General features: G+C 43.4%; 1 protein-coding gene across 1 annotated transcript in view; it reads right to left on the reverse strand.

Moving 5' to 3' along the window:
• The window catches only part of TBC1D12 (TBC1 domain family member 12), a 67428-nt gene that overhangs the window by 6047 nt on the left and 34293 nt on the right, over positions 1–27088 (reverse strand). Inside the window, exons 3-10 of the mRNA XM_056849534.1 lie at positions 24517–24573; positions 14592–14707; positions 13659–13741; positions 11711–11828; positions 10383–10489; positions 9437–9517; positions 8436–8530; positions 337–408 (exon numbers count right to left, since the gene is read on the reverse strand). Coding sequence (XP_056705512.1) covers positions 337–408; positions 8436–8530; positions 9437–9517; positions 10383–10489; positions 11711–11828; positions 13659–13741; positions 14592–14707; positions 24517–24573 — 729 coding nt within the window. The remainder of the gene's footprint in view (positions 1–336; positions 409–8435; positions 8531–9436; positions 9518–10382; positions 10490–11710; positions 11829–13658; positions 13742–14591; positions 14708–24516; positions 24574–27088) is intronic.

A 27088-nucleotide genomic window follows, 5' to 3' on the forward strand; every position in this document is an offset into this window, starting at 1 on the left:
CCACAGTATCTGTAAAAGTATCCTCCAACACAACATTTCAAATGAATCAACTTTCTTCCTGTCAGCTTTCTTCACTGTACAACTTTCACACCCATACACAGTAATGGAGAAAACTATAGTATGAAATATCTTGATCTTGGTCACCAGTACTACATCCTTACATTTAAGGATCTTTTCTAGCTCCTTTATGGCTGCACTTCCAGGCTCAATCTCCTTCAATCGTATAAAGATAAATATTACTATAAAATTTACAGATACTCTACACAGGTATTTATCATCTATCTCCTGTAAGGAAGATAGATAAGGAAAGTACTGCAACATTATGTGGATACTTACATATCCTACATCAGGTCTGTAACATGTATATGCTCCCAAGACACTGTGCAGAAGATCATGATATGGGCCCCCCTAGAATAGAAACAGGGAAGAAAAAGTTGATGTTAAAACTACAGAAACAAAATAAATTATTGTTTTAAATCCAGAAAACATCCTCAGATAATCACTTTTTCAACAGCTAACATTTATCTATCAATATATCTAATTCTAACATGGCCAAAGCTGTGGACACTTAAATCTGGAGATTAGAACCATGGACAGACAAGACAGATCTTTCTACAAATCTGGGGAAAAAACCATCCAGGTTTGCAGAAAATTCTTTAATCGAAATAAAAATACATTGGAGATTAATGTCCTTTAAACTAACAGAAGCAGCACCTATAGCTTTAATAAATGAATGACTGTCAGTAGCCACTGTGGGAGTTGCTAGGTAACTACAACAGTACTGCCAGCCTTCAAGCCTTGCTTTCTATCAGTAAAAGGCAAAGGGAGGTGGAGGGCCCTTTCCAGGGCTATTCTGGCCTTTGAAGGAGGACTCAGCAGTGTCAGGTCTGGCAGCAGCCATCGGGCATCTTGACAGGTTTGCATGACTCAGCCAGGACTAGCTGCTTGCTACTGTTCTAGAGCAGCCACTCCACAAAACTCAGGATGGTGTAGTGGTTAGAGTGTCAGACTAGCAACTGGGGAGACTCAGGTTCAAATCTACTCTTGTTATGAGAGCTTACCGGGTGACCTTAGGTCAGCTACATATTCTCAACCTAACCACAAAGGGCTTGTATGAGAATGGAGAGGAGACAATGGAGAGGAGAATGATGTAAGCTGCTTTGGATCCCCACTGTGAAGAAAGGCAGGATATAAATGAAGTATAGTTGAAGATGGGGGGGGCAGATAAAAGGCTGGTGGGTGAAAAAGAGAAGGAAGCAGGGAAATATGAGAATACAGGAGCTGCCACGAGAAAGTTAAGAAAAGATAGGGCAGGGAGGGGCCTGCAGGGAAAAGTGATGTCCCCCCCCTCAAGTCCTCACAAGTTCCCTACCACACAACTCAGAAAGAGTTTTCCAAGGTTGAGGCTGCCAGGGTGAGGGGAGGAGGAAAAACTGAAAAGGGGTCAGACAGAAGTAGGTGGGTGGGTGGGAAAGAGATAAGGAAGCAGGGAAAGGGAATAGGCTATGGGGGTTTTCAGGGAAGAGGAAATAGTGGGGGAGGGGAAATGAGATACCCCACTCAAGTCTTTGTGGGTCCCACACTCATATACTATATTTATAGTCTGCCTTTCTCATTGAAACACAAAGGGGACTATACAGCATAAATCAATGCAATCAATATAAGACATCTAATAAGCAATGTACTAGGATTTACAGAAATTTGAACAAGCAAATCAATCAGACATGATACAGAATGCAAATGCAATGCAGAAAAATGGTATTACATCAGTAGAAAATAATGGAGTGAGAGCAGGATAACAAGGTAAACTGATAATACATCCTACACACAGTGATATATAGTCCATAATCCATTTCCCTTTATAAAGCACCTTCCCAAACTATTCTGTTAAGTGGTGGTGAAAAGTGCCATCAAGTCACAACTGACTTATGGAGGTGGTTTGCCATTGCCTGCCTCCGCATGGTGTAAGGGAATTCTGAGAGAACTGTGACTATCCCGAGGTCGCCCAGCAGGCTTCATGTGGAGGAGCGGGGACTCGAACCCAGTTCTCCAGATTAGAGTCCCACCGCTCTCAACCACTACAGCATGCTGGCCCCTATTCTGTTATAGCATAGCCCAATTACCTTTATAGAAATGCCATCCTGAATAACTGTTTTACACGGTTTATGGAATGGCATTAAGTGTGGGAGCCACAGTGACCCCCTAAGGCAAGCCATTCCACAACAGAGAATGCATGTTTATGGGCAGCTGTTGATCTTACCCATTTGCAGAGGAACACATGCAGAAGGCCCTGAACAGATGAGCAAATCTATCACGGTGGAGCATAGCAGGAGAGGGTGGATATGAAGGTTCAAGGCCCTGTAGGGCTTTGCATATGACAACCAGTGTCTTAAATTGAACGCGGTAACTGACAGGCAGCCGATGGGGTGACACTACAATGTGTGTGATATGCATGCCAGTGTGGTGTAGTGGTTAAGAGTGGTGGTTAGGAGTGGTGGACTCTGATCTGGAGAACCGGGTTTGATTCCCCATTCCTCTACATGAGAAGCGGGTGCTAATCTGGTGAACTGGATTTGTTTTCCCACTCCTACACATGAAGCCAGCTGGGTGACCTTGGGCTAGGCACAGATCTCTCAGCCCCACCTACCTCACATGGTGTCTGTTGTGGGGAGGGGAAGGGAAGGTGATTGTAAGCCGGTTTGATTCTTTCTTAAGTGGGAGAGAAAGTCGGCATATAAAAACCAATTCTTCTTCATGCTCCACTTAACTCCTAATAACCAAGCTGCAGCAAATCTGTAGCAACTAGAGTCTTCAAGCTGTGTTTGATAGGACATATATGTAGAGTGCATTACAATAGTCTAGTCTTGATGTTAGCATGGCATGGATCCACATGGCTAGATCACCTGAGTCAAGATAGGGGGCCATCTTCCAGGCTTGATGAAGTTGGAAGAAAATAGGGGTTTTTGCAGGTGCAATAACTGGCTTCTCCAGCAGCAGTGCTAGGTACAGTATAACCTCTAGGCCCGTGTTGGCGAACCTATGGCACGGGCGCCACTTCCGGCACGCGTAGCCCTCTCTGCCGGCACGCGTGGTTCCTCCAGGCTGCTGGCCATTCCGGCTCTGCCCTGCCCCGGATGGGGGAAAATGTGCATCTGGAGAGTGGCAAATCCAAGGCAAAACTTCTCATACTTGAGTGGCCTCTTTCTTTCTCCGTCTCCCTCCGTCCTTTTCTTTCCCTATTTTTCTTTCTCTCCCTCGCTCCATTTCTTTCTCCCTTTCTCTTTTTCTTTCTTTCTTTCTCTCCCTCCCTTTCTTCCCTTTCCCCCTCCCTTCCCTTTCTTCCTTCTTTCCTTCCTTCCGTCTTTCCCTCCAGAGGCTTCTCCGGCGCCCTCTGGGTCGGTGCGGGCGGAGGGGCGTGCAGTCCTTTTCCACCTTTGAAGTGGCCACAAGCCATCCTCCAAACACCTTTCCATTTGTCTTGATATGTAGAGAGAAAACACTAAGGAACTAGTTCCCAATCTCCAGGTACTAGCTGGAGATCTCCTGCTATTACAAGTGATCTCCAACCAATAGAGATCAGTTCCCCTGGAAAAAATTGCCACTTTGGCAATTGGACTCTATGGCACTGAAGTCCTTCCCCAAACCCCGCCCTTCTCAGGCGCCACCCCAAAAACCTCCCACTCATGACAAAGAGGAACTTGGCAACCCTAGCCTCTCCCTCTGGGCCCCCTCTGGGGGTGGTATTCAGGTTAAATTGCCGCATTGGCACTCGGCGATAAATAAGTGGGTTTTGGGTTGCAGTTTGGGCACTCGGTCTCTGAAAGGTTCGCCATCACTGCTCTAGGCTCTTAACCAAGACAGTGAGGGCCAGTTGAATCCCCTTGGAAGTGGGAAGCACAGTATCCTTGAAGGCCTCAGCCTTTCCAGCCAGCACGGTTTCCTACAGTCCAATGCTACCTCACACTTTTTTTGTAATTATATGAATACATGAATGCCAAATTTCAATTTTAAAAGGTAAAGATCCCCTGTGCAAGCACCAGATCATTCCTGACCCATGGGGTGGCATCACATCCCGATGTTTCCTAGGCAGGCTTTGTTTATGGGGTGGTTTGCCAGTGCCTTCCCCAGTCATCTACACTTTACCCCCGGCAAGCTGGGTACTCATTTTACCGACCTCGGAAGGATGGAAGGCTGAGTCAACCTCGTGCAGGCTACATGAAACTGACTTCCGTCGGGATCAAACTCAGGTCATGAGCAGAGCTTGGACTGCAGTACTGCAGCTTACCACTGTGCGCCACAGGGCTCCTAAATTTCAATTTTAGTACTTGGCAAATAGAGATTTCCTGCTCCTGTAATACTTGCTCCAAGCAAACATGGGCAAATGTGAACTAGTTGATGTTTAAGAAGTTTAAGAAGTTAAAACAATGTTTAACCTTGGTCCTCATCTCCATAGCTGAAAACTGGAAAGTTCACAAACACCAGACCCACCGATATTTCTTCATGTTCTCTGGACTGTACATTTAGCTACACAAAACTCAACGTTGAATTCAAAACAGCTGCAATCTAGCAGCAGGCTCTTTGAGAAGCACACAGCCTACAAAACAGGGCTCTCATTTCTCTTCTCACCTCAAACCTAACCTGAAGGTTATGAAGATTAAGAAGCAGCCTGTGATCAGCCTATGAAAGAAGTAATTAAAAGTGTCCAGAACGTGCCTAGAATCTACACTCAAGTGGATGAGTATGAACAAGCCGGAACAGAAACCAGACAAGACACAGACTGCTGGTTGGAAAGGGAGATGTTCTTGTGGGGATGGATCCACTGAGTTTAAACTGGGGTGGGGGGACCATGTAGGCCTTCCGAAGATCCCACAAGAAGAATAGGATAAAAATGGACCGATAAAGAGTCAAGCTGTCTGATCAAGTGAATATATACTTGGACCCAGCCTCTCTTTTTGAACACCAGGTTGGTATAGTTGCTAGGAATGCTTTTTATATTATTTACTTCCAGTTCAAAAGTGCTCTGCGCTTCTCGACTCTGCCCATCGAGCCATATCGATCCATGCTTCTGTAACCTACAGATCAGACTACCCTCATGCGTTCTATGTGGAGCTGCCTTTAGTTTGACAGATGCAGAAACCCAGTGCTCTGGGTTTCTAGCTGGTGTTGAGTGGCATGCTCAAATAATATTTTTTATGGCCGATTTATTTATTTATTTATGGAGTCAGTTCAAAGCACTGATTTTAACCTTTAAAAACCTTCAAAGGCTGGGACACACATATCTGAAGGACTGCTTTGCTCCACACAGAACCATGTGCCAGCTTCCATCAGTCCATCAGTGAGTTTTGGAGATCCCCTGTTCAAGGAAGTCTGTTTGGCCCCCATGAGATCATCAGCCTTTTTGAACACTGCATGCCAGCCCAGGGAACTGCCTATTCAAAGCAGTGTGCAAAGTATCTTCTCTGGTTAGGTTTTCCTAACTCTGCTGGAGCATTATTATTCCAGTCAGAGTTTGCTGGTCAAGTCTTGGTTTTTATGCCTTCCATTGCCCAATTCTGGGCCAAAAGGATGATGATGATGGCTCATTTGGGATTCCTGAGCAGGTTAATGCATGTACTTTGGATGCAACCGTGGGGCTGTGCTATGTGATGATCGTTGCGTGTTTACAAATTAAATGTTGGGAGCCGCTTTGAGTGCAGACAGAAGCAGCGCATAAATTTTTAAAGCGAAAAAGAGCAAAAGGCAGATGCTCCTCTGAGTAAGCATTTTCTTCAGAAAAACTAGCTTGGGGCATGTAATTAGCAATTTCCCCCTTGTAGTCTATTAGGAAACAACAATCTATTTTATTAAAGAAAGTGAGCCACACCGCCTCCACAGAGGTCTCCCAGCTGAAAAATAAAGGTTAAAAATGAATTTTCTTTTTTTTTTAAAAAAAAATCAAACTCCTCCATGGAGTTACATGGGGCTACGCCAGCTATTTTGCTTGCATAGCAACGCTGCAGGGGCGTTCCCAGGCCGAAAGGGGTTTGGAAGCTGACTAACGTCAGCTCCGCCCCTGGGAACGCTCCGGTGCAAAGTGGCACGGACGCCGGTGTGGGGTTACGCTGGCTCCCATGACGCTTTGCCCACCCCCTTCAGGATTGTACAGTTGATGGTTGTACAGCTCATATTAGTCTTTTTTAGAGGCAAACAAAAAAAAAATCAACCTGAGTCTTTATATGTTTGGCCCTCAATTCAAAACTGGAACTGAAAATTAAGTTCTGTTTGTAAACTGGTCAGCAATACAAGTTGGCCAAGCAAACAAAGAAGGGACTTAAAAAGGTAAAGGTAAAGGTCGCCTGTGCAAGCACCGGATCATTCCTGACCCATGGTGTGACGTCACATCCTGACGTTTCCAAGGCAGATTTTGTTTGTGGGGTGGTTTGCCAGTGCCTTCCCCAGTCGTCTTCCCTTTACCCCCAGCAAGCTGGGTACTCATTTCACCGACCTTGGAAGGATGGAAGGCTGAGTCAACCTTGAGCCAGCTACCTGAAACCGACTTCCGTCGGGATCGAACTCAGGTCGTGAGCAGAGTTTTTGACTGCAGTACTGCAGCTTAACACTCTGCGCCACGGGGCTCCTAAGAAGGGAGTTACCAGACTTTAAAAAAACAGTTTCAATTTCCCTTTCAGCACAACAAATTAACTCTATCTGTGAGCCTGACTGGAGGGCAACTCTAGCACCCTAACCATACTAAACTCAACATTCACTGAATACAGGACAGTAAATCATGACAGCTTTTAATTTCCTCATCAGCAGAAGCAGAAGATTGCTTTGCTCAATTCACAGCTGTTTGGGGAGCAGCGCATAGATATATTTTCACCTTCTTCTCCCCTTTCCCCCCCCCCCAAAACCAATAGCCTCTCCCTGTGTTGAACTTTGTATTTTAAACTCCTTGATGCAGGAATCTGCCACCTTTATTATTATTCTAAAATGCTATGTGCGGTGGGGACACTGTATAGATAATAACTAGCCACAGCATTTTGTTCAAAGTGCACATACACACAAAATACAAGGGGGCACAGACGTAGACGTCTTCGCCTCTTTTCAGTAAAATACATGCAAGTAGATACCCAATTATTTCCTGTTTTCAATCCCCTGAAAAGGGAAAAGCAGCTTTTTCTTCCAATGCCCTCATCATCAGATAAAAGTTTGCAGTATTCTGAACCCTGGTGTGGGCACCAAATACAAAATGTCATTTAAGAAGCAGTGTTTGGATTTAGATATTTATACCCCGCCTTTTTTCCCAACGGAGACCCAAAGCAGCTTACAACATTCTCCTCTCCTCCCTCTTATCCTGACAACCCTGTGAGATAGACTAGTGACTAATGTAGAAATGACAAAGGTGAAGGTGAGCAAAGGCGGGATTTATGGGGAAATGTTTCACAAAACGCAGCAAGGAAGAGCTATCAGGAGCACCAAAAACTGATCGTAAGGGGAGACAAGTTTCAATACAGACACTGCAGGAAATACCACACTGCCAAATGGCTGTTTTAAATTTGTGTCATGATATTTTAAGTATGTACTGCTTACAGAAAAAAATAAAACCAAAACTCATGCAGCTATGTATGCATTAGACCAGCGGTTCCCAAACTATGCTCCACAAAGCACTTGGTGCTCACAAAACATCTCCTAGTGCTCTGTGAAGAGTCTGGAAAGAAAAATACTATTGTCATTCAGTTTAGTACATAGGTGCTAGGAGAAAATCAGTGCTCCGTGACGAATTTCTCTCCTGAAAAGTGCTCCATGACTCAAAAAGTTGGGGAACCGCTGCATTAGATTATTAAAACTTTGGTATACATGTAGTGGAGATCTGAAAAACCCAGAAGAGGCTTTCAGAAAGCTATTTTCCCTAGCCGCAATATGAGGTCTCCCTGCATGCCTCTATCCTCTATGGCTGCACCCATGCCTTTCACCCAAGCCTGAGAAAAGGCATGTGCACTGGAAAAATTGCTGCACAGGCTCAGCCAGAAAATGGTGCGACATTTGCTTTGTCTCTCTGCAGCAGGAAAATAAGAGTATCCACTTGCCACCCTGGAAGTAACATTACAGCTTACCCCCGCTTTCTGCCGCTCCCATCATTGCAATCCATTGCCATGTAGCTGGTACTAATAACGTATCTCGGGTGGTGACAATGCCCCCACACACACACACCACACCATGCTAATCCTGATTCAGAGCTATGTACCGCAGTTCTCTGGACCACAACCAGAAGAATGATTTCTTCCAAACTGAAACAATGGTTTAAAATGGTATATTGTCTAAATTACAGCAGTTAGTAAACACCTATTCAAGACCGTGAAACCGTGTCAGAAAGTTCTGCAAAAACTTTCACTGAATGACAGCGATGGAAAAGCTCCCTACTGACTAGCTTCTAAACAAAGTCAAAAATGTTTTACCTTTTGAAAAATATAGAGGGATGGAAAAGTGCGGGATATATCCAATTTTATTAGTTCCAAACTAGCCTCCCGGTCAGCAACCGACACTCCAGCATCTAGTTAAAGCATGCAGATTTAAAGACAGTTCTGTATATTAGTTTACATAAGCATGTTAAAACGTATGTCATAATCCTACACACAGCTTCGGACCACTACATCAGATCAGACACTCTGAGGGCGAGATTGCTTCACTACAGAGGGGAAGGAAGCTGAGCAAATACTTCATCTGTTGGGGTTTTTCCCCCAATCTATAACAAGTAAAAGTTGATATACTCTTAGAAGGTTAATCTATGGCAAAAAAAACCCCTTCTATAATTATTTGTAAAGCATTCAGGATACTACTGCACAAAAAATATGTTTCAGCAGTAAAGAATTTCTCGATTAAGATATTCACAACAGTTCTGCTGGGAAAGAATAGAGCCTCCCCCATTTCTGTAGCAGTCAGAAAACCAGATTAAACAAGCAGACCTCTGTTGAACTGGAACAACTAAGCCTGATACAATTTGATTTAGCAGAAGTGGTCTTAGAAGTATGATTCTTTGAGCTTTAATGCCAAAGCCATGCAATATTTCAGAATCAGTTTTTAACAGGACAGGAGAACAGAATATAATTTTTTCCTAATGATCTGCTGCACTAATAACAGGAGTAGATGTCTGAAAACATTCAGAAATACTATGTGGTATGGCCTGCTCAAAACTGTACCACTTCATCCTTAATGGGGAGGGTCACATGCTATTTGACACTCCACCATGTAAGACTTCCTGCATGCGGTACATTAGCTAGAAAGGGAGAAAGTTTAACCAGTACCCTTTACCCCTACATGTTTGCATTCCAAGGGCAAGCATCAAAATGTGATTCCTTCCCTTTGTGCTACAGATGAGGAGGTTATAAGCTCTTAGAACTTGTCAGAACAATACACACAGTGAAATCTGTTACGAATAGCAACTAGAGTTCAAACTCACCTTCTGTATCATTCTCGGCACCTGTCTCCCCGAAACTCTTCCATCGCTCCTTGGCTCTGGATAAGAAGATTTCATAGAGTTCTACAAGAAACAGCAAAATAAAACTCAAAGGCAAATTTAACATAAATTACCAAAGCAGAAATATGTAACTTCGTTCAGCCCAGTGCTAGACCTAGGCATTTAAAAATAAGGAGACTGCTGCAGTCTTCAAGCTACTTATTTGGGAACAGTCACTAAAATTAAGTGACTACAGCCAGAGAGACCAATGAACTATTAAAACCCACATGTCAAGGTAGTTAAAGCAACATCAGTGATTTTTGCTGAAAGGTGGAATCCAGAATGCACTAGACTTTGGCAATAAGTATTTGCTTCATCAGAAAGTGAGATCATAACTTAAAGTCAGCAGTATCCTCAAACAAAATCTTCACCCAGCTGCCTCTGATATTTATAGTTACAGCTTGTGTGCACATCCATCCACACACAAATCTGCCATCAACAAGCGTTAGATTTTTCATATACAAAATATTGTTGAAGCTTTCACGGTCAGAGTTCATCAGTTCTTGTAGGTTATCCAGGCTGTGTGACCGTGGTCTTGGTATTTTCTTTCCTGACGTTTCAGGAAAGAAAATACCAAGACCACGGTCACACAGCCCGGATAACCTACAAGAACTGATTTTCATATACACTTTAGGAAAAGGGTTTTTTTTTTTTATTTCTAGTTCTTTCATTTTGAAACTGGTATTGGACAGCACATTTTTTCTTAGAAGGTAAGAAAAAAATCCTGCACTGGTGAGGAGTTGCAGTACGATTCTCTCCTAGCTGAAAGGAAGTTTGCACTTTACCAACAGAAGCAAGCTCTACCAGATTCAGAGAAATCATGCTTGCATCAAATATAGTTACAGACCACCACTCTACTGAGAGTAGGTCTCCATGCTTTACCACATACCAGGAGTGATATTCAGTTCATTTCCTACAGCGAGACTCCAAACCTTCCCGCGTACACTTGGAGGTAACCCTTGCCACCACAATTCCCGAACTCTTCTTGTAGAACGCCTAAAGAGAGAGAGTGAGAAAGAAATGTTTCTTTTCCTGCCTATAAAGCCAACGCCCAGTGCTCATCTCCTGCAAAAGCATGGCTATTGCCACGGGAAATAGTGCAACTATGGATATTCTACCCACATGGAGGTGCCAGATCATACAAAAAGGGACCTAAATGTGACCCATGGAAGCGCCCAGAATTCCCCGGAGGCAAACAAGCGGAGGCCCACAACATGTATGACATGCTCTAAGACATTATTTAAGCCTGAATCTTCTTGATGTTTGGTTTGCCTTAGTATACAATGAACTTTCTTTCCCCATTCCTCCTCCCCCGGCTGTTGCTCATGCCCAGGTTTTCATAACTTCTGTGGTTATGCTCACAAGCCCAGCCCTAATAGCTCTCCCTTCAAGCATTTCAGACTAGCACAGATAGTAGGAGTGTTGCCCTTACCTTGATGAATACACCAACAGTGTAATCCTAGGCAGAGTTACACTTTCTAAGCCCACTGTTTCCAATGGCACTCTGCTTCAGATGGCACATGCCTCTGGTTTATACTCTTCTTCTGATCATATATATGGGCTGTTTCTAAACCTTTTGGGTCTTTCTTTCACCTCACTATATCTGGCACTTTTTTTAGCTTTTCGAAGAATAATAAGCATTTGAAAGCTGTGGTTTTATATGACAGGAAATCGCTGGTTCCTTTTGTGGAAGGTAAGATCACTTTGCGAGACAGGCAGCGATGCTACCCCAACAAAGCTGTCATCCCCACCCCCAGCCTCTTTGAGCACTACACTCAGAGGAACTGCCAGCCCCTGGACATTCTCAGCATAACTATTCTGAGAAGTTGCTAGTGACAATAATGCCTTGCTACATGCTCTTTTGGCCCTAACCTGGATGGCCCAGGTTAGATCTCAGAAGCTAAGCAGGGTCAGCCTGGTTAGTAACTGGATGGGAGACCACCAAAGAAGTGCAGGGTTGCTATGCAGAGGAAGGCAACGGCAAACCACCTCTGAACATCTCTTGCCTTGAAAGCCCTACGGAGTTGCCATAAATCAGCTGCAACTTGACGGGACTTTCCTCTACCACACAGGATGTTTGAGCCATATTAGCAGATTACAGACCAAGAAGCAACTCTAAACCTGCATCAGCCCAAATAATCAGTTGCGGATTGTAAGCAAATGGTGGAATTCTTAAGTCTGTACCAGTCTTCTGTTACTAAGTGCTAAATTACTTACATGCTCTCCCAATTAGGCAGGATTTCGTTGATCCAAATCACCATAGCACTAGCAATATTCTCTTCTTGCTTGAAGCGTTCTTTCATTATCTTCTTCCGCCTATGGGCATCCTTAATTTCTGTTAAACCCAAAATTTGGAAAAGTTTGTACCAAGAGGATAAATTCGATAACTAATTTATTCTATGGGGTCCCTGAAACAGAAATCGTTTACAAATTTTCTTTCACTTCACCTTTATACAGATGTGCTCTCCACAGAAATACTGGTTTCCATGTTGAGATATGCAAGCAAGAAAAAATGGCTGCACATACTCCATTAACAAAGAGCTCTCCCGCAACTTTTCAGAAATAAATGGGTATCTGTATGTACCCCTTAAACTGGAATCTTACACAGCTTATTTTGTTATATTTGTTACCAAATTCTGCAACATTCTACTGAAGTAAGAGCTTTTTAAAAAAGTTTAATGAAAGGATGTTGCGTACTAGTCTAATTTGGTAGAACAAACATTTAAATATAGCTTCCGAATAAACTGTTAGGGAAGATGTTCACACTAGACTTACGAGTCATGACAAGCCAAGTGAGGTTAGACATTAGCAGACGATTTAATTAAAATCTCAGAACTCAACAAGGGCGGATAAAGTCCTTTAATCACAGCCGATTCTAATTAAATGCCTCTGATTTGGAGGCATTTCTCATTAAATTTCTCATCCTGATTAGAACGACAGATACAGCAAGGCTTTTTTGCACACGCTTTTTAAAAAGGAGATGCTACATTTGCAAAGGTGCTCCATTCTCAAATTCACCAGTAACAACAGCTACTGATAATTTTTTTTCTGTCATCAGGTCTGACCTTGTGATTTCCCACAGAGGCAGAACTCCTGTGTAGTACTGGCAAGTACAAAGTGCTACTCCCTAACCCTAATATGATGTATGACAGCCCAAAGGCTTAATAAACCTTTCTCTCTGCTGCCCACCTAGGACTACAGAAACCATGCTGGGGGGGGGGGGTCTCCAGCACCTCAAATGCCACGATGCATGGTTGGCTGACTACCCATTGTGAGATTTACAGGTTTACAACCACTACTGACTGAATGTGGACACCAAGTTGCCTCCAGGACTATTTCTTACCTATGTAAAACAGCTATGGACAAAACCACTTGGGGTTACACAGCAAGTAGAAAAGTCTTTTGCAAGGTCTACCTAACTCCCCCCGATGGCTGTGATGCGACGGTTTCCGGACTGTGGACAGATTACACTAAGCCCTATTCTGAGAAAGGATACTAAGCGAGCAGCTGTATTTGCATAGCCATAGGTCACATCATATACAGGTTTCAAAATACAACACAGTGTAGTGGCTGGACTGTCGGACTAGAATCTCAGAGATCCGAGTTCGGATTTCCCCCTGCTACGGACGCTTGCTGGTGGCCGTGGGCTGATCACACGCTCTCAGCCTAACCTGCCACACAGGTTGGTTGTGAGGATAAAACAGAGGGGAGGAGAACGGTGCAAGCTGCTTTTGGTCCCCAGCGGGGAGGAAGGTAAGTAAATTCAGAAAGCGCCATTTATGACTAACGTGCGCTGATGTGTACTTGTGTTAGCCGCAGCTTCCTCTCACAAAAACATGCTGGCCGGCCACTGCTTCCATTTCTTCTGTACGCAGAAGGTGCAAGTTATATATACACATAGCATCAATGAGTGGCAAGTTCAAAGCAGTGTATGAGGCAAGCCTGAAAGTTACTCTTGCTAGTTCCTCATTTCCCCTTTCAGCTCCCACAGCAGAAGTGTTGCAGCAACAATACTTTTCACGGAGGCTGAAACCAAACTTCACTTTTTAGAGTCTGAATACTGCTGCTCCTACATGTTAAACGCAGGATCTTCTCCCGATATGTGTTAAGCATGACACCTTATGTTACAGTACAGACCAATAAGGCTGATATACACTAACCATACCTCTCTTTTTTGCTTCTGCTACCATTTCATCATATTCTTGCCTGTGACGTAAAGCCTCTTCTATAGATTTGGCTGGTAGATTCCTGAAAACAAATTTTCAGTAAATATACGGGTGGCTGAAACAAATTCAAGATTTTACTTTTCCATACAAAGAGGAAGCGTTGGTGCCGTGCTGGTTCAACCGTTCTTCCGTGCTGAAGCATTCACGCAAACACAACTTGCATTCAAGGAAGAATTTATGTCTAACCAACGCTACAAATAAGGAAACACAGGATATTAACCTGTGTTACACAATGATAGGTATTTACCAACAACCAATTATCAGTTTTATAAAACTGTTTAGCTGACAGCCTCCCTGAAAGATCCTGATCACTCTTGGTTGGTGATAATACCGTGTTTGTAATTACGACATTTCAAATTAATCAGTGGAGTTTTATTAACCCTTCAAGTTAATCAGTGGACCAGTAAGACCAGGTTGTCATTTTCAAACTGTGGGAAAAGTCACCTTCTTAGCCCCATCTTAGCACTTTCAGGGTTTACTTTGCAGTGATAATCAAAATACGACTTCAAGTATTGTAGTTCTGCTCAAAATGACTACTCAAATAGAGTAACTGGAAACTTTGACTCTGGTAAGGTTAGAAAAACGATGCCCATTAAATTTATACATTTTCTCAAGCTAGAGGAAATGCAGAAAATATATGCCCTTTAAAAAAATTGTATGAGTTTACCTTTAGGTCTACAAGTTTGTCATATCCGTTTTTCATGCACAAATTTGAGCAATGTGAATAATAGAGTCATGCTATTAACCTCAGTGGGAAGTGGACCGTGCCTTCTGCTTGCTGAAAATCAAGCATTAATTTACTAAGAGTTCTAGCACACCCTGTCATCTGTTTTGACATGAAACTGTTTCCACAAGAATTCACATTTACTTACGACGGCCGATCCTCCAAAATAAGAGCCGTAGTTGACAGTGGCTCGAACTCAAAGTGCCTTCGCCTTGCTGCTTGGGGTACAGGTTTAGACACTTTTCCTGTTCTTGCTTCGTATTCCTAAAAAAAAATTGAATCACACACTTATAGCACACTGTCTAGTTCAATCAACAGGCAGAAGTATCATATCAATATTGGAATAACAATGCAGTAGTAGTTTGAGATTCAGGAGAGAGATGTTGCATTTGATATGTGTGTGCATGAGAGCACATATGCACTTTCGGCCAACGTAATATTAGGTAGAGTGTGCAGAAAACCAACAGGTGAAAATTTAGAGAACACATGGGGAAATACCAGTTATCTGCTGAATGAGATACTGACTTTTGAATTTTAATTGCCAAAAGCATTGTAATGTCAAAACATATTGGGTCTAATCCTGCTACCTAAGTTCAGGAACGATCAACTCAGATATAAACATAGCAGCCTTATTACATACAGAACAAAGAACGTTAAGCTATGTAATTTTCTCTCATCGGTTCACAAAGCCAAGCTGACTGAAAGTGGAGTTGAACATTAATCAGAGGTCCCAAACACTGAACAAAAAACAAGAGTTTAAAAGGTTCATCTCAAACAATTGCTTGCCGGTGGTTTTACAGTAAATTTGGCCCTAAACGTTTGGCCAACTTTTAATGTAAGATGCTCAGGGCGACATTACTTTATCAAAAAATAGTTTTAATCATCCAAGATATTTAGAACACCTTTGAAATCCAACAACATAAACTGTCAAGAGCAACTGGTATGCTTGCTTTTTAAGGACTGGATTAACTTTCATGACTACTATAGACACGACACACTCAGGAATACAAAGTAAATATACCAGTCTTCCTGTTAAAAAAAATATCTGTTCGTTTTCAAACTTTTCCTTCACTTTGAAGGCACTGAATGTAAACCATCAGGGAATATTTTATCCTGTTTACTGAAGCTACTGCATAAGAGGCCTGGGGTATTTCCTAGTACTATTATAATGTGATGGCATCTTTTAAATGCTTTTTAGTACAGCTAAGAGCTGTTTAGGCCCTGCTAGCATTCACAGAATCAGAAGAAGGCACAGCAACCTGGCGGTCTTATGAGCAAGGGATGCTGGGTGTTGGTCCTAAAACACAAAACAGCACTTCATTTAATGCATCCATTAATGGAATCTATTGTGGCACCCAATTAATCAGTTACAATTAGGATAGATAAATGGAAGAAGTTGCCTGCCTCCTGCAATGCCAGTAACATGGAGATTGCAGCATTCCTCGGCCTCAAGCCAAAATGGCATGGCTGTTACTTCAGAGGAGGATGCTGAAATTTGTTTCTATTTATAGGCATGCCAAGAACTTAAGAGAAAGACAAGCCCTCATTGTCTTCTATTTTAGAGGAGGTTAATTCCATTGATAGTGCCCCGTGGCGCAGAATGGTAAGCTGCAGTACTGCAGTCAAAAGCTCTGCTCACGACTTGAATTCGATCCCGACGGAAGTCTGTTTCAGGTAGCTGGCTCAAGGTTGACTCAGCCTTCCATCCTTTTGAGGTCGGCAAAATGAGTACCCAGCTTGCTGGGGGTAAAGTGTAGATGACTGGAGAAGGCACTGGTAAATATAGTCTGCCTAGTAAGGAATACTACGGTTGCTGTGCAGAGGAAGGCAATGAAACCCCCCAAAAGGGGTTGCCATAAGTCAGCTGCGACTTGACGGCACTTTACACACACACAGTAAACGTCAGGATGTGACACCACCCCGTGGGTCAGTAATGACCCAGTGCTTGCACAGGGGAACTGCCTTTACCTTTAAGTTATATACATTAGGTATGCTTAATACTCTGAACCCAATAACTTCGAAATGATTTCACTGAAATGAGTGAGATTTAGTGCTGCAGAATGTGTTTGAATGGAATTCCACATAATAGAGCGTTTTTTTAAAATTACACTGCAATTTGAAATTTGCCATTCTCAATGGCAATCTATAACCTACAAAGCAAGCCACTCTGCATGACAGAGCCACTAAAAAAGGAGCAGCACTCAAGACATGGAAACACCAAGTAAAAGATGGACATTTTCATTTTTGTTAAAGTTAACATGGTGTGCCAGCAGTCATTCAGATAATTTCTGTCGGAAGCACTGAACGCTCAGCTGGATTTTCCATAAATGGAGACCTCCCTTTAATTTTTGCCAGTTCACTGACCAAAGTGCCTTCTTGTCAGTCAGCAGTTTAGTCAGGATCCAAACCCATGAATTAATTTTCATTCAGATCAGGAGACGGGAACTCAAGCTGATAGTGAACATAAGCGCTACATCAACGCTTGCCAAATTCATCAGGATAGCCAGCACTGTGTAGTGTCGGGGAGGAGAAAAAAATCTGTGCCAAGGTAATCCAAATTCTGCTTGATTAATTCGGTTTAAATTAACATGCAGCAGTGAAGCGTCTCCTCACGACTGCTACAGTTCTCTTCGGCCCCACTTCAATTTCACAGGGGACTGCCCACAATATCTGCAAGCCCCACATGCACAGGCCACAAAGGAATAAAGGACAATTTCAGCATTGCTTTTTTAAAAATTATCAGGCTGCCGAATTCCTTGTCCCTGCACAGTTTTCACTAAAGCAGTACTGAATAGGTACTTCAGTTCTGTCTGGCATGGGTACCACTGCCTTATGCACAGCAATTTCAATAAATTGCTGCTTTCTACAAAATAGAAAATCAAAAGAGCACTGTCTTAGAAAACATTCCCCTCCGTCAGTACAGTAATGCATAAAGGGCAAGGAAGAGATGTGAAACCCTGAACACTAATACTCATTGTTTACTTTGTGTACATGTGACTGAAACTGAAAGAAAGTCTGTTCGAATGGGCTGCAACTGAACATCAGTGAAAGTTTCAGACTACCTACAATTCTAAGTTCATTAGTTGCAGACAAATCATAGGCAGCAATACCAGCCCAAACCCCAGAAAATACCAGATGTTGTGCATTTATATTTATTTAATTAAATTTATACCCCACTCTCTTCCCGGCCAAGGCCGGGCTAACAGCGGCTACCAATCACTGAAAAATCCAACAGCGTTGCATAAAATTCAATACAGTATAGCACATGAACTTCAGCTGCCTATGCAACATCATCTCAAGCTAAACTGCTTGACAACACAAGCTTGACTACCTACGTCAGGGGTCCCCCAACCCTTTCCAAGCCTGTGGACACCATTTGAATTCTGATAAAGGCTGGTGGGCACCATCACAAAAGGGCTGGTGCCAGGTGACGCCAACCACAGAATGCCAGGGAGTGGAGTTATGATTAACTCTGGTAATAATTCTTTAGCATTTCAGGCAGAAGCTCTGGCTCTGGCCTGGTGGAATGCTTTGCGTAGCGGGACCTGGAAGAGTTTTGCAGGGCCTATAAGACGGAGCTTTTCCACCAGGCCTACAACTGAGGGCAGCCGCAGGTAGTTCATCAATGCTGGCCTCCCTACCGAACCCGTCCCCTTCTCTTCTGGTTTATTTTGGTGACATCTGAGGGGGTGGTCTGCCTGCCTGGCTGTGGCATCATTGCCACAAGCAGGTGCCACAGTAAGTTGTGCGCCATCCATTTTTATTGAGTCAATAACAGTTTGGAAACCGTATTTTAATAAGACATTTTAACGGGTATTTATGTGCCCTCAGCGATTCTTGAGGGTACATATAGAGGTTTAGCATCTAAAGAATGCGTGTGCTTATGAGGAGGTGGGAATATCGAGACCCTAGAGCATATATTTTTTGATTGCAAGATCTATAGGCAAATTAGGGAAACTTTGATTACCCCCATAATTTCCCGCCATCCCAGTTAAAAAAAGAAGACTCTTCTCTCAGTTATGCTAGCAGATAAGAATCAAGAGATCACTTACAAAGTCACCAAATTTGGATGGGTAGCCTATAAGACTATGAAAACTTGGGTAAGCCATATATAGGCTTTTTAGCTATAATTTTTATAAAGATAATGTATAATTCTGCAAATTTACAATTTAAAAAAAATTCTCAAAAGTTATTTGATATATTTGAAGTTTGAATTATTATATTGCTTCTATTTTTATTGGTCTTGGACGGTATTAAATAAATTTATTTGCAACTGGTATTTATATGTATTTTTATTACTCTCGTTGTTCCGCGCCCTGGGCCTGGCTTTGGCTGGGGAGGGAGGGCTGGAAATATAATAAAAATAAATTAAATAAATAAAATTTAACAGGATATCTTTTTAAAAATAGCATATTATTAAAATATTTTCCTTACATATGCACACAGTAACTGAGAGAAAGAGCCTTGTGCTGTGGTGGCAGCTGCTGCTGAAGCAGTTTTTAAAAACTCTGCACAGAAGCAGATCTCCGACGGCCCTGCAGGGCAAAAGCCCCACTTGGCCCCACCCACTTTCTAAAACACTTCATGCACCGGGAAAGATGTCAGGAGCCACAGCTGCACCCCTGAGCACCAGCTTGGGGACCCCTGACCTAAGTCAAAAGGAAACATCTGGAAAGAAGCTATGTTTCCAGACTGAATGGCACACTGGCATTCTAGCAAGAAGCTTTAGATAGACACCTAGGAATGGAAAACAGCGAATAAAAATGCACTGTGGGACTCCCAGCCAAAAGAAGATCGCCCAAGACCAAGCTTAATAAATTTAAGCGATGCAGTGCTACTTTTGAAGCAAGGTTCTGATTATGCTTAATGTGTCTAGGAATGTTACAGATGGATTTTCACCTGCCAACTTGTGCACAGTTTTTACTGCAAAATGACATTTTTACAATGGCTTATGATACCCTGAGTGGGCCTGACAAAAATGTCAACGATTAACAACGTAACTCTTTAGGTTACAATGTTAGCGAGTGGCAGAAAGGACAATTTTAAAAAAGGAAAACTGACACAAATCAGGAGATGGGTCCCCTCAGGCTCAGTATCTACTGAGAGAAGCATCTGACAAAGGTTTCCTTGGTCCTTTGGAACTGAGTCATCTACTACCAAACAAGGCCAGTATTGCTATACAGAGGGGCAAAGCATTAAGGCACCAGATCCTATCAACAGTGCTATCGAGATCAGGCTACAGCTTCCCAACATGTAGAATGAGGATCCTGAAGGTCGTCTGCCTCTTTTCCATCCTTTACATATCTACTGGGCCAAACCCCCGTTTAATGATTTTTTTTACACATGGTTGCTTAAAATTGGGGGCTGAGGAAAATTAAGCAGGATCCTAATGTTCTGAAGCGCCAGTAAGACACGCTTGGATAGGTAATTTTTTTATTCACTAGTGTCTGACACTTTTACATATCCCTGGACTGGTGTAGGGAAACACCCAGATTCTTATAACCAGGCGCTCAAGAAAGCAGACATTGAATTTTCCAAGCTCTGTCTGCCCTCACTGATAGTTTCACTTCTCTCATTAATAGAGACATCTGTTACATCCATAGATAGATATCCTGAGAGCTGAGGAAAGCACATAATGAAGAAAACACATGTAATTCCCGTCATTATTTAGTAGATATTGAAAGAAGTCACTACAACCATTCCCTAGAAGCCAGCCTCCATGGTCTCGAATTATAAAATTTAAAAATATAGAAGGGACCTACAGACCATTCAGTCCCCCCGCCCAAGCCTTGCACAATACAGGATAACCTAAAGCATGCCTGACAAATGGTCATCTATCCTTCACTTGAAAACCACTTTAAAAAACCACTCTAAAAAACTTTAAAAGGAGAACCCAACACAACCCTGGGCAACCTATCCTAGCTTTCTTCTCTAAGAAATAAGTGTGTGAGACGCTTCCTGGTAAATTGGTTGAAAGGAAAAAAACAAATACAAATGTACAGTACTGAACTGAAGTGATGTAGTGCTGTATTTCTGGACACAGAAGTAAAACTATTCATTGCTCCTAAGGGACCGAAAAATCAGGGTGATTTTGCCTCACTATAAACATATAAAGAGTCCAAATCCAAAGATTACAGTATTTACTCAAATGAAAGACAAGTATTTTTCCCCCCCAAAGGTATGCCTTTTAAAAAACAGGGGGTCATTTTATATTTGTATACAAGTTAGATATGTTAAATAAACTTTTTTGGTGCACAATGTTTTAAAGGGGGCCATCTTATATTCAGGGTCCTCTTCCTTTCCAGTAAATACAGTAACTCATCATTCAGGGATTTGTATCAGAGAGGGGGAAGAGTCGCTAGTAAATCAACAAAGCAAATCAACAAGCAAGACATTTTAAAAAGTAAAAATTCTGCTCTTGTGAATGCCTTTATTAACTTCAACAGAGATGGTTTAAAATGTACAGTTACCCAAGGAAAGGAGTTGGAAACAGAGGAAGATAAAACAGCAAGTCTATCAATATTTCCCACTTTGTCCAGATATAGGGCATTTCAATCTCTCAAATAATTAGGAGATCTACTAGCGTACCACATGCCATCCTTACTCCCATGAGCAAGAAAATGGCAACATTTAATCAACCTCTTGGTTTTTCATTAGTTATCCAGGATTAGCCTTATTCATCTTTGCCTAAGGTTAACAAGGCAGAAAAGGATCAAAGATAAAGCCAAGTATCCAAAGATGAACCTTAACACTACAAACATAGAAAGTGCAATAGTTAATGGTAGGCTACATCTGCCAATAAATACTTTAATCCAACACATTCGTGTGAATCTCCAGAGGAAACAATTCTTTCCTATACATTGCTAATAGCTTTATCCCACACTACTTTCTATCCAGAACTACTATCAAATGAATAAATAAAACAGGCAGCCCATTCCTAGGGGGAGGGGGTGGACCCGTGGTGGCCGGGAGCAGCACAGCCACACCACCTCCTCAGAGGCTTCCTGGCTACCACTGAGGGGAAAAAAGCTTTTTTAAAAGTAAAAAATGAAAAACGGGGAAATGCCCCATAGTGAACAGTGAAGCTGTGCCACCAAAAAAAGGTGGCGCAGCCCCACTGCCATTCAAGGGGGCATTCCTGGGGCGAAAAGGACTAGGAAGTTGACTAACGTCAGGCCCACCCCTTGGAATGTCCCCTGACGCCAGCACCAGCTTTCCCTTCTGAGAAAGCCAGTGCTGGCGTGTCTGCCCCTGCGCCTGCATAGGTGCCACCTTATTCTGTGATAAAGTGTGACCTACGTCAGCATGGGGTCACGCCGGCCCCTTTGGAGCTCCCCCCTACCCCCAGGAATGCGCTCTCAGAACATTAAGTGGGTTTAGGGGGGGGGAAGTCTAACAGTGTAATTTACTTGCAGAGCTAGACTAGCCTAACCCCATTCATTAGCTGAAATCAATGGGTTTAGACTGCATTGTCTATAACACATTAGCTAAGAAGTTTTGAAAGCTAGTTTCTTGAATGCATACTACTTGACAGTAGGGCTCAACAACACTGATGCCACCTGTTGAACTTATAACAAGCAAATCACACCCTATGGAAGGGATATTTTAACTGTTTTTTTGTTATCTATAAGCAATACAAGGGCAACTTAGAGGGCAACTGCATTCACTCAACAGCTGTAACGTCCATAAAATATTTAATGTCATCCACAGGTCATTGCTATGGCAGAGAAAGGAGGTGGTGGCTTTGCCTTAGAAAAGCAGAGCAAAAGGCAGACTAGATAAAATATGGAGGGGGCGGGGAGAACAAGCTCGTTATGGTCAAGAGAAGACATGTTTTGGGTTCGCAACTGGCCTTCATGAACTATAAATACAGTTATATCTTTGGTAAAGTTTAACTTTTCCATAGTTCCCCTTGTGGAGACTAGGGCTGTCAATTCGGTTCGGTCCGAACTGAAAATCAACCGAATTTCCCCTGATTTGGTGATTTTCAGTTCGGACGGATCCGAACTCAACTCTGGCGGGCAACGGGGGGGGGGGGGCGAATTCAGCGAGTTCGGGAGTTCGTGAATAAATTCGGCCAATTCGGCCCCCCCTTCAGGGCAGCCCGCTGAAAGGCGCGGGCTGCCCTTTAAACTGATCTGCGCCTCCCAGCTGGGAGGCTCAGATCAGTTTAAAGGGCAGCCCGCCTCCCTTCAGCGGGCTCCGCTGAAGGGGGGCGGGCTGCCCTTTAAACTCATCTGCGCCTCCCGCCCGGGAGGCACAGATGAGTTTAAATGACAGCCCGCCCCCCTGCAGGGAAGCCCGCTGAAGGGGGGCGGGCTGTCATTTAAACTCATCTGTGCCTCCCAGGCGGGAGGCACAGATGAGTTTAAAGGACAGCCCGCCCCCCTTCAGGGAAGCCTGCTGAAGGGGGGAGGGCTGTCATTTAAACTCATCTGTGCCTCCCGGGCGGGAGGCACAGATGAGTTTAAATGACAGCCCGCCCCCCTGCAGGGAAGCCCGCTGAAGGGGGGCGGGCTGTCATTTAAACTCATCTGTGCCTCCCGGGCGGGAGGCACAGATGAGTTTAAAGGACAGCCCGCCCCCCTTCAGGGAAGCCCGCTGAAGGGGGGCGGGCTGTCATTTAAACTCATCAGTGCCTCCCGGGCGGGAGGCACAGATGAGTTTAAATGACAGCCCGCCCCCCTTCAGGGAAGCCCGCAGAAGGGGGGCGGGCTGTCGTTTAAACTCATCTGCGCCTGGCGCAGATGAGTTTAAAGGGCAGCCGCGCCTCTCCAGCGGGCTCCGCTGGAGAGGTGCGGCTGTCATTTAAAGTCATCTGCGCCTCCCGCCCGGGAGGCGCAGATGACTTTAAAGGGCAGCCGCGCCAGGGCAGCCGCGCCTCTCCAGCGGGCTCCGCTGGAGAGGCACGGCTGTCATTTAAAGTCATCTGCGCCTCCCGCCCGGGAGGCGCAGATGACTTTAAAGGGCAGCTGCGCCTCTCCAGCGGGCTCCGCTGGAGAGGCACGGCTGTCATTTAAAGTCATCTGAGCCTCCCGCCCGGGAGGCTCAGATGAGTTTAAATGACAGCCCGCGCCTCTCCAGCGGAGCCCGCTGAAGGGGGGCGGGCTGCCCTTTAAACTGATCTGCGCCTCCCAGCTGGGAGGCTCAGATCAGTTTAAAGGGCCCCCGCGCGCCTTCAGGGAATCCCTGAAGGCGCGCTTCGGCCGAATTTTCCCCCGAACTCCGGATCCCCCCGAATTACCGGGGATCCGAAGCGGGGGAGTTCGGACTTCGGACCGTACCGACCCCACAAGGGTCAAATTCGGCCGAATCCGAACTGTACCGAATTTTTTTTTTTTGACAGCCCTAGTGGAGACACCATTAAAATATCCAATTTTAGAGGGCAGCCAGAGACAGTAGGCTGGGTCTAGCCAGTCATTTTCACTGATGGAAATGATTTCTGTCAGCACAACACGATTTTCTAGCCCCTCTCACCCAACTACAGCCCAAAATGCTCTTGGGTGACCCTAAGGAACAGTATGAAGGTGAATTGGGGGCCTACAGTAGAAGGAAAGAATTGCCAAAAATCACCCCTCGTTCACTTGTGGAAACTTATTTCTGGATCCAACCCAGCCGGTTACATCCTACCTTTCGCCTAGGCTAACAGCAGCTTGTTACCCCAGTCCCAGAAGCCTTCTACTGACACAAAAGGCACAGGAATACACTGCCGTTAGCTGAACAGTAGGATACATGACCTAATGAAGCCACTGTACATTTGTACTATATAGCTAAGAAGCCTTTGCTTGGCATGCACAAAGGTCGCAGAGACTAAAACCTTAACAGAACAAAGATGAATATTAGCTTCAAGCATTTTTTGACTACAATGTAGTAATTTTACATGAAGAAAATGAAAGACTAATCCACACCGATACATCAAACTGTGAACAAGGGCTATGAATAAAATTTGTTTTTCAATGACGCGATGAGTTAGTACTGTTAACTATGCTATGTGATGTGCTGTCCATTTCAATGACTGCTAAAAAATCCCATGCATGGAGCAGAATGCAATAGAAAAAAATTAAATTTCATACCCCTGTGTTTAATAGATTGAGTGTAGATACTGATGCAACACTGCCAGAACTTTCATCCTAATGAGAGAAACAGAATTAAATCCTTAGAGACATAGCATAGTCATTAATATAAAGCAAAAATACATGCAAAAGTTTAGATTTTCCTTTACAGTTTATCTACAGCACTGCCACATTTTGCTTTTTCAAATATACAAGTGTAAAAGGGTGGAACATTACATAGCCTGTACCCATACCTCACCCCAAAAAAACTAAATGATGTCAGACAGCAGCCCAAATTCTAAAGTTTATGTTAGGAAGCAAACTAAGCTAGCAGCACGTTTAACAACTGCAATCCATAAGGTTATCACCGAACATTTATATGTTCACAGAAAGGTTCCAGCTGTACCTTTTTGAGCATTCACACAAGGAGACCACATGCTCAGAGCTTTAGGATAAAGCAGTGGTTCCCAAAGTGGGCAGTACCACCCCCTGGGGGGGGCGGTGGGATTACCTAGGGGGGCACTAAGAGGCAAGGGGGCAGCAGGGGATGCTAGAGATGGGCCCCTTCAACTGTGTTGTTGGATAGGGTAGGGGGTGCTGGGGTTGAGTTTGTGGAACCAAGGGGGGCGGAGGCCTGAAAAGTTTGGGAACTACTGGGATAAAGCCTTATGCCTGGCTTTCCTAAAATTTTCCTGAAGCGTTTCTAGCCTTGTGTACCCTTTATTTCACTCTTCCTCTGCAGATAGCTAATGTCTTTCCAGGACATTAGCTGGACTCTGTAGTTCCAACTCTGTAGTTGTATTCCCTTACCAAAATCACATAGCTTAAACTAATGACCAACTAATGATTTTCACCACAGTTTTAGCAAGTTAGAACCATTAAAAGATATTTTAAGGTGCCAGTTTTAAAGTTTTTATTTGCCTAGGCCTTCAGAAGAACCCAGCTGATTTCAGTGTTCTTTGGCTGAAAATTCATTGCTAATATAGAGGTGGATCCAACTCCATCCTACCACTCCACTGAGCAAAGTTTATTTATTAAGGTATTTATACCCCAATTTTCATTTTTTGCTGAAGTTTGAAGCCTTCCTCCAAATTAAGTGGTTCTTCCATTGGAAGAGGAGCCACGTAAGTTGGAAGAAGGCAATTTGGGGGATGGCTGTATCCCCCCTGCTGTTATGATTGATTTTAATCTGGCTTGTAAAGTGCTTTGGAGGGCTACATAAGATTACCATAGAAAATTTAACAAGCACCTGTACTCCATATAGTCAAAGCTAATTCTCAAAAATTCCATCAAGCAAGTTTTATATGGGAATAAGTATTTTTCCGGTGGTTATGTAGTAGGCTGTTCAAGCAAGTAATGGGAAAGATGTGAAGTACACAAACAATTTAAGCCAATTAATTGAATAAGTAATACTGAAAACCATAAAAATCAGTGGAACTATTTGTTGTGAGACTTAGAACATCCAAGGAAGTTCACAGGATATTCAAAACACTTTAACTGGAAGCTGCCAGATATCTACATGGAAAAGACTAAGTGGGGAACCACAAAGCCAAGTGGATTTAGGAAGGGTAATTAAAAAGCAATAAAAACACCATGCCATATCACAATGCTTTTGAAAGTCCCTTAATTTCCAAGGTTGGTGCTAAATGGCACATAGGAATGCTGTTCAACAAACCCAAATTCAAAGCTTCCTGGGTACCCACAACTACGTCATATTACCCCTTCTACCCCTATGACTAATGTTACCCAGCTACTCTTAAATCAGTTTCTCTGTATAAAGGAGGAAGTAGGAAAAGAAGATTGCTACCAAAGAAGCGAAACTGTGTAGATAAAACAAAGATGTATAGCAATATTGCTAGCACATAAAGAAAAAGTACAGTGGTGAGCAAAAATCAAACACTGCTTGGAAACAGAAAGAGGAAGCAGAATTGCTAATTTCAGGAGTTAATTCAGGAAAAAGAGTTAATCAGAAGCTCTGAAGCAACACTCTTTCATCTCAATTCTTAAAACAAAACAACAACCTACAAATTTTCTGGCCAAATTACATTTTAGTTTGTGCTGATGACATGAAGTTAAGCAGTTAGAATGACCTGGTTGCCATTTTAAAAACAACAAATATAAGAAGAAATTAATAACGCTTCTAGATAGCCAAAGCATTTAATGCAACAAATACACCTGTATCCAGACATGTAGTTACGAAGATCTTAAGGGTACTTAAGCCTTTGGAAGACAGAGCTGTGAACTCTGGTGACTCCCCCTCCCAATGCAGACCCCCCATTTTCTGCCTTACACTGTTCCTGAGAGCATGCTGACCCCCAGGAACAAAATTTCAGGTGATTCAGGTAGAAGTGGGAAAGTCCCACTCTGTGAGGTTTGCAAATCACTGGATAAACACCGCTGAAATAACTGCTTGGGCTCATGCGCAGTGTTTGTGCTGGGCCAGTAAAACGCTGCAGAATTTTTCACTGTATATTAGACTGCTTTTGGAAAAAACTCCATTTGGTTTTAAAAACAGACTGCTATACTGAGGGCTTCGGGGGTGGAGGGGAGGATATGCAGAGGAAGGGAAACTGCTGTTCAAGACAAATAAATT

The sequence above is a fragment of the Euleptes europaea genome, chromosome 5 (genome assembly GCF_029931775.1).
Source record: "Euleptes europaea isolate rEulEur1 chromosome 5, rEulEur1.hap1, whole genome shotgun sequence".
NCBI classification, from domain to species: domain Eukaryota; kingdom Metazoa; phylum Chordata; class Lepidosauria; order Squamata; family Sphaerodactylidae; genus Euleptes; species Euleptes europaea.